Genomic DNA, 8854 nt, shown 5'->3' with positions numbered 1-8854 from the left:
TAATCATGATATTATTGATGGCACTTTGGAAACTAGAAATCCACAAAGCACGATTTCCTAAATCGAACTTCGCTCCCACTTACCATTATGGCCCCTGATTAGACCCTAAAATTAGTTCACCATGCTTCAAACAATAAGTTGTCATTACATAACCAAATATAATAAGTACAAAATAGATGTTTTTTGGTATTGCGAATTAATTCGTACACAATGTTTTTTTACATAAATAATAATTTATATTTTATAAATTGTATAATAGAACATTTTAAAGCATATATTATAAAATAACTTAAGTCTTCCTCTTCAAAAAGAAATCATGTGTCTTACGGTATTTCATAAATAATAAACCAAATTTCGTAAATTAAAAGAGAGGAATAAGAAATCATACTATTTTGTAAATCGGAAGAGAATAAACTATAAGAACTCAAATAAAAAATAAAAGAATTATCTGTTGTTGTGCGAGGAAGTGGAAGCGATGGTGTTTGGAGTTTACTTCATAATCATGATATTGTTGATGACACTTTGGAAACTAGAAATCCACAAAGCACGATTTCCTAAATCGAACTTCGCTCCCACTATACCATTATGGCCCCTGATTAGACCCTAAAACTAGTTCACCGGGCTTCAAACAATAAGTTGTCATTACATAACCAAATATAATAAGTACAAAATAGATGTTTTTTGGTATTGCGAATTAATTCGTACACAATATTTTTTTACATACATAATAATTTATATTTTATAAATTGTATAATGGAACATTTTAAAGCATATATTATTATGTATAGAAAAAATTGTTTTATACGAATCAATTCCTTTTGACATTTGAGGCCTAGAGAAGTCGTCCAGTTACCTTTGGCCGGGACCTGTTAAGAGTTTTAAATTTGCCACAGGGAAAATATATTTAGTTGTATATCATATGTATTACATAATTTTTATCAAACTATCAAATGTAATTATAAATTTGCAAATCCTCCCTAATAAATAATTTTTTTTTGTCAAATGTCACACTCTCGTTGATTTGGCCACATGTCATTTTGTGGTTATTTTCAATTAATTTTTTTCCACATGTTATTTTGTTATTTTTTTTCATTTTATTAATTTTCACATAATATTTAAATGTAATAATTGCAATAATATAATAATAAATGCATATTAATTTCATTAATTGACTTCCTTCTAATTTCTAAATTAAAGTTTCATTAGTTTCTTTTGTTTATTTATCTAAATTATTTGTTTAATTTAAAAGAAAAACAAACAATTTAATTTTAATAATTCAATATTTTCTATTTTTTCTTATAAATTCAAACTTCTCAAATGTTTAGAATTTCATTTTATTTTTTTTTAAAATGAACACATGTAATACATGAGTCTTAAACCTAATATAAATAAAATAAAAAATTAGTAAAAGACAGAATAGAGGACCACATATGGAGAAGCAGCACGTGAACATCCAAGGTCGACAATCAAGGCGTCAATGATCAATCATTCAAAAAGTATAAACAAAAAAGGGATACCAGCGTGGACTGATTACATGAGAGTGATAGAGATATATGAATTAATAATAATATAATATAATGCACCAAAAGGGGGTTGCTGAACAGCCATGATGTATCATTGTTATATACTAAGGTTATTAGAGAAGTGTTGTATGGTTTGCAATTATACGTATAAATGTCAGGAAAAATTTTAATTGATTAGAAAATCCTGTCGCCAGCTGCCAAGAAAATAATATTTGATTCTTAAATTATGAAATTATTAAACGTATAAAACGTGTTTCATAAATTATTTTTCGTTAGTGTGAGGAAATTTCGAATCCACACATACACAATATCTTCACGTAATCATTTCTCGTGTCTCTATATAACAAGCGTCTGGCTACGCATTTAACATATCATAAATCTTTCACACGCGTACACACTAAGATGGAAACATTACTGGTGAAAGCTGAAAGCAAGCCACATGTGGTGTTCGTACCATATCCAGCACAAAGCCACATCAAGTGCATGCTAAAACTAGCAAGGCTATTGCACAACAAGGGCCTAAACATAACCTTCGTCAACACCGAGGTTAACCACAAGCAGTTACTTAAGTCCGGAGGGCCAAACTCTCTCGATGGTGAACCAGGGTTCCAGTTCAAGACCATTCCCGATGGTGTTCCCGAGGGTACACCAAACTTCATGTATGCAGTCACTGCCTCTATTCTAGTCAACTTCTTGGATCCCTTTCTTGACCTTATGGGAAGGTTAAAGAATCCAGGTACTTGTATTCTTGCTGATGGTATGATGCCTTTCACTGTTGACGCTGCTGAGAAGCTTAAAGTCCCGATCATCCATTTTTGGACATTTCCTGCTTGTGCTTTCATGGGTTATTACCAAGCTCCAGTTCTAATTGAGAAAGGACTTATCCCACTAAAAGGTTAGCCTCTTACCTCCCTCCAATTCCGAAGCAAATAAAATTGTTCAAAATTGATTTTGTTGTGTGAACGTGTATAGATGACTATAAGTACTAAGAATCAAACGTGGTAATTTACTTTCAAAATCAGAAGTGATGAGAGACGAAGAAGCACAAGTGTTAGCTAACTGTAAAATCACATTAATAAATTAATTAATTAGTTTCTTGAAAACAACAGACCCCAAAAACTAATTTTTTTTAAAGATATTTTTCAAGTAAAAACTGTATAAAATAAGATTCACTTTCTATTCAATTTGATTATATTAGTGCGCCAAATTAAGATTGAAGTTATCCCTAATCCCGAAAATTTTGTACTCCTTACAAGAAATGAATTTGTATTAGCCTTTTGCAAAATGTTTACTTATTCGTTCATTGTCATAACTTAAGAATGGATTTGATTTAATCTTTTTTGGAAAATGTTTACTTATTTGTCCAGTGACATAACTAAGTTTTGCTAATGTTTCAGATGAAAGTTGCATGACCAATGGGTATCTTGACACAGTAATAGATTGCATTCCAGGATTAGAAGGATTCCGTTTAAAGGACCTTCCGGGTTTCATTAGAACCACAAACCCAAATGATGCAGACTATAATTATGTCATTGAGTCCATCAAGGCAACTAGGAAGGTCCCAAACATAATTCTCCACACATTTGAGGAGTTAGAGTCAACCGTCGTCAAAGCCCTCCAACTCATGATTCCTCGTGTCTACACGATTGGGCCATTGGAGTTGCTTCTAAATCCGATAAACCTTGAAGAAGAAACAAAGAAGTTGCATATTAAGAGCTACAGTCTGTGGAAAGAAGAAGATGGGTGCCTTAAATGGCTGGATGCAAAGGAACCACATTCAGTGATTTATGTCAATTTTGGAAGCCTAATATCAGTGTCTTTAGAACAGTTGCTTGAGTTTGGCTGGGGACTTGCTAATAGCAATCATTACTTTCTTTGGATCATCAGGCCTGATTTGGTTATTGGAGAATCAGCTTCTTTTCCTCCAGAACTCAAAGAGATGATTAATGAGAGAGGCTTTATCGCAAATTGGTGTTCGCAAGAAGAAGTGTTGAAGCACCCTTCAGTTGGTGGGTTCTTGACTCATTGTGGGTGGGGTTCGACTATTGAGAGCTTATCGGCTGGGGTCCCCATGCTATGTTGGCCATATTTATGGGACCAACCAACTAATTGTAGGCAAATGTGCAAGGTATGGGAAGTTGGCATGGAGATCGATAGTAACGTGAGCAGGGATCAAGTCGAGAGGCTCACAAGGGAGTTGATTGGAGGAGAGAAGGGTAAACGAATGAGGAGCAAGGCAATCGAGTGGAAGAAAAAGATTGAAATTGCAACCAATGCTAAAGGCTCATCCTCTTTGAACATTGAGAAACTTGCCAACGATATTTATATGTTTTCAAGAAAGTAGAAACCATTTGTTTTTGTTTTTCTTAGATCTTTTATCTATTGATAAAACGTAAAAGGGATAAATTAGAATTCGGTTGTAAGATGTATTTGCATTAGACTCAATTATAAATTATTTCAGTTCTATTTATGTTGTACGTCCAAATTAAAAATGATTGATTTTTAATGCCAGTTAGGTTTTCTTTTAAGATGACATGGAGATGTATAACTGAGAAAAAAATGTATGAAATTTTGCGAGGGTATACAAGTGGATTGAGTGCTTGAAGGTCATTATTCTTGTAATATTCTTTTTTTGTTCGTGGTTCCTTTAAGCTTTAGAGGTTACGATAAAATATCAATGTATCATTCTCATTTTTTTGTTTGACTTTTGTTAAGCTCATTTTAAATGAGGTATCTGAAAGTGCAATAAAAACAATAAATCAATTCGATGTTGCAAGCGTGAACTCAAACAGGAACATACAAAAAGAAAAAAAACACTTGGAATGCAAGACTTTTCCGCAAGGACTTACAACTTTATTAAAAATAACCTACATATACCCTCTGTCTATACTAATAAAAAGACTCATAACTTAACACAAAAAAATTAATAAAGGCAACTTTCTTAAACTAATAAAGCTTTTGACGTAGACTTGGTTTTTAACGAGGGATAATATCTTCAATTGCCGTTACAAACATAGGGTTTTGAAAAAATAAAAAAACATTAACACCTATACATCCTACAAAGTAAGTATATATGTGAAAAATATCAAACTACCAAATAAATCAAGTCACAAATACATTAAATCATTGACAATTTAACAAACTATCAAACTACCAAATCAATTAAGTCACAAACACATTAAGTCATTAACAATTACCAAATGCATTAAACACTTAACAAATATGCTAAGTGTCAAACTACCAAAATTCACTATAAAGGTCCTTAACAATATAACAAAGTTCCAAAATATCAATTTCATAATAAATACATTAAACCATTAACAATATAGCAAATTTGCAAAGTACCAAGTTACCAAAGACCACCAAAGTCCTTAAACGTTTAATAAGTACATGGGTTGTTTACTGTAACGACCCAAAAATCAGGGGTAAAATTTTCATTTTTCAATACAGTCAAAACACATATATCTTTTAATCCAAGTATTCCAAAAACATTGCTAATTAAAAACATTTATCAGAGTTCATCCCAAAAACACATAATGCGGAAAACACGGGTGTGTGTGCTGCGATCAAGCTGAGCCTTTCCTTTCTAGAACAATGATACCTGAAATCATAAACAAAACTGTAAGCACGAAGCTTAGTGAGTTCCCTAGAGCATACCTCACACAGTCCACATAACCACATAATCTATATCAGCTATAACAACTACATAAACCATATCAATCATATAAGCAATATATGACATGCATAGGATGCCGTGGAAACTCTCCATGGTCTTACACATATAATCGCATAAACTGTATCCACCACACATGTCATGCATATAACATATAGGGTTGCCCTGGAAACCCTCCAGGGTCTTACTCCGGGTGCCCTGGAAACCCTCTAGGGTCTTAGCCCACTGCCATGGGAACCCCCACATGGTCTTCACTAACTACCAATCAAACCATACATACAAACATATGAGCTAAACATGAAAACATATAAGGATGCCTTGGAAACCCTCTAGGGTCTTACACCGGGTGCCATGGGAACCCCCACGTGGACTTAGCCAAATGCCACGGGAACCCCCACATGGTCTCAACTAAGCATGCCATGGAAACCCTCCAAGGTCTTAAACCCTAGTGCCTCGGGAACCCCCCGAGGTCTTTACCTAGGATGCCATGAAAACCCTCCAAGGTCTTATACCTAGATGCCGTGGGAACCCCCCGAGGTCTTCCATGCAAGTATCACAAAGACAAGTAGCATACCAAGTATCACACAATCAACTAGCATACAATATATAACTAATTGGCACGGGAACCCCCGCAAGGTCTTCACATAAATACATAATGGATCGTTAGCACATTCCTAATAATCATGACAACTAATTAAATGGGCCGACCTTGGTGCCTTACACCCATTGTTATGGTGAGGAGACTCACCTGGAACTGCTGAAGTCCCGTGGATAAAACTCTCATTGCTGGTTGATAGATTCCCGAACTGAAACATCCCAAAAACATTGTCCAAAAATTTCGTTTTTTTAAATCATTACTAAAACATAAATAGAATTCACATAATGTAAAATCATAAACCATGTATCTCAAATCTCATAAAATCTGTCAACAGACTATAGTCTCATATAAAAATATCAGAGTAAACTCCCAGGCTATAAAACTGTGGTGTGTGCCATGTGATCACTCCGGGCTCTTCCGTTTGCTAGCTTAAGTACCTGAAACCAAAACTGAAATTGTAAGCACGAAGCTTAGTGAGCTCCCCCAAACTACCACATAACATACACATAACATATCACATAATCACATAACTCTGGGACTTCTCCCAATTGCATCGGGACGAATCCCGACATCGGCTTACCCGACATCGGACTCCTGCCCGACATCGGGCTCACCCCGGCATTCGACCGCATCGGGCATCGGGTTTACCCCTACATCGGGCTTACCCCGTCACATACACATCATAACATATATACTAAACACAACATAATCACATAATCTACATCGGGCTTGCCCCGGCATCGGACCAAAGTCCGGAACATATAACATACAACATGAAAACTAGCATACATCGGGCTTGCCCCGGAACACATAGCGCATGGCATAATAACTAACATACATCGGGCTTGGCCCGGCATCGAGCTTACCCCGGAACACATAACACATAACATGTAAACTAGAATACATCGGGCTTGCCCTAGCATCAGATCGAAGCCCAGAACACATAACACATATCATATAACATGCATGAATCACAAATACATCACGCACACTTAACTACTTCTCAGGACTACCCCGACATCGGACCGCAGTCCGGAAACATATAAACTGCATCGGGCTAACCCCTACATCGGATCGAAATCCGAAACTACTATTATCTAAACTGGTCGGCATTGTGGCTGTAGACCCGTTCCTACTAGAAGAAAACTCACCTCGTAAAGTTGTCTGTGAAATCTCGCGGTGAGGAATATCCGGTAACTGCCTCGACGTCCCTCCGGCTATCAAAACACAATAATACATAGTCAATATCTGAAACTCCTTCCTAGGGTAAAATGACCATTTTACCCCTAGTCAAAGTCAACGCTCTGGTCAAAGTCAAGTCAAGGTCAACCCCCAATCAACCCAACTCGTCGAGTCATCTCCCAAACTCGACGAGTCCCTGAAATGCTCAAACTCGTGGTCCACTGAGTCAACTCGCCGAGTCCCTGTACTGACTCGTCGAGTTCTTTCTGTAATAATAATAATAATCGGGAAATCTTGACTCTACTCGTCGAGTCCCTCCTTGGACTCGATGAGTCCTTTAGCTTACGAGTCCTAATATTGTCCAACTCACTGAGTCATCCCCCCTAACTCAATGACTTCACTCACCACCACAAAAGGTTTGGGGACTCGATCCGACTCGTCGAGTCCTAAGAACATCTCGGCGAGTTCCTTGCATGCTAAAACCATACAGTCGATTCTAAATGATTCCAATGCTTCTAACTCATAGATATTGGCTCCTTAGCCTAGCATAACACGTAAAGTTGCTAACTTTACGTGCATGCATGAAGATATAAGATCAAAACACTCATTACAAGCTAGAAATGGAGATCTAAATCATTACATAGCCTATGGTTGCATAAAGGTGGCACCTTTGAGCTTCTAAAGCTCAATATAGCCCAGATATGAAGTCTCTACACTCCCAAGAGTTCAAATCTCGTAATTGCATTGGAAATGGCCCCAAAACTCACAACATTCAACCTAGGAGAGAGATCTAATTGAATAACAGCCAAGGTATAAGCTTTATACCTTTATGAAGACAGAAATGAGTCCTTAGCTCTGGATCTCCAACCTTCCTTCTGCAACTCCATGCTTTTGCTTCCTTCTTCAAGCTTAAGATCACAAAATGGCAAGAACTAGCTCAATACTTCACCAAAACTAAGTAGGGTTTCGAGAGTGGGTTGTGGAGGTCATGGGGATGGGGTGGAGACCCATAGTGATGCTTAAATAGGGTGAAAACCCTAAGGATTAGGGTTTCTTCCTGATGAACCTACTCGCCGAGTCCATGCTTCGACTCATCGAGTAGACCACTTAAACCCCGCTATCAAGATGGCATCTACTCGACGAGCTAGGGCTACCAACTCGTCGAGTAGCTCTTATAAAATGAACATTTAATGAATTAAATACGTAACAAGAACGGGGCATTACAATAATCCCCCAATTGTCTTAGACTTTGTCCTCGAAGTCTGCTGAATCTGAAAACAACTCCGGGTAGTGCTCCCTCATCTCCTCCTCGGGCTCCCTTGTCCACTCTGAACCCTTTCGGTGCTGCCACTGCACCTTCACTAACTCCACCCTCTTGTTCCCCAGCTCCTTCGTCTTGCGATCTAAAATCGCCACTGGTCTCTCGATGTAGTTCAGGCTGTCATCAACCTGAATATCCTCAAGGGGCACCACTGCTGAATCATCCACTAAGCACTTCCGTAACTGCGAAACATAGAACGTATTGTGGATCTGGCTGAGCTCTGCTGGAAGATCTAACCAGTAAGCAACCCCACCCACCCGGGCCAATACCCTAAACGGACCTATGAACCTGGGGCCCAGCTTGCCCCGCTTCCGGAACCTAATAACACCCTTCTAGGGTGACACCTTCAGGAGGACCATATCGCCCACCTGGAACTCCAAGTCTGAACGCCGCTTGTCGGCGTAGCTCTTTTGCCGACTCTGAGCAGTCTGGAGTCAGCTCCGGACCTGCTGGATCTGCTCGGTGGTCTTGCAGATTGGGGTCCTGCACTTCCTCCCATAGAGCATCTCAAAGGGAGGTCGGTCTATGCTGGCGTGGTAACTGTTGTTATACGAAAA

General features: G+C 37.9%; 1 protein-coding gene across 1 annotated transcript; it reads left to right on the top strand.

Moving 5' to 3' along the window:
• The first annotated feature begins 1875 nt into the window (after positions 1-1875).
• Positions 1876-3993, top strand: LOC145161444 (UDP-glycosyltransferase 85C2-like). The gene is made up of 2 exons (XM_079080959.1): positions 1876-2418; positions 2921-3993. The coding sequence occupies exons 1-2, from the start codon at positions 1926-1928 to the stop codon at positions 3865-3867; spliced, it is 1440 nt and encodes a 479-aa protein (XP_078937085.1). The 5' UTR covers positions 1876-1925; the 3' UTR covers positions 3868-3993.
• Positions 3994-8854: the final 4861 nt, after the last annotated feature.

This window comes from Lactuca virosa, chromosome 1 (assembly GCF_052849685.1).
Source record: "Lactuca virosa cultivar CGN04683 chromosome 1, Lactuca_virosa_CGN04683_v6, whole genome shotgun sequence".
Taxonomy (NCBI): domain Eukaryota; kingdom Viridiplantae; phylum Streptophyta; class Magnoliopsida; order Asterales; family Asteraceae; genus Lactuca; species Lactuca virosa.
This window is presented reverse-complemented; position numbering and strand designations above follow the sequence as displayed.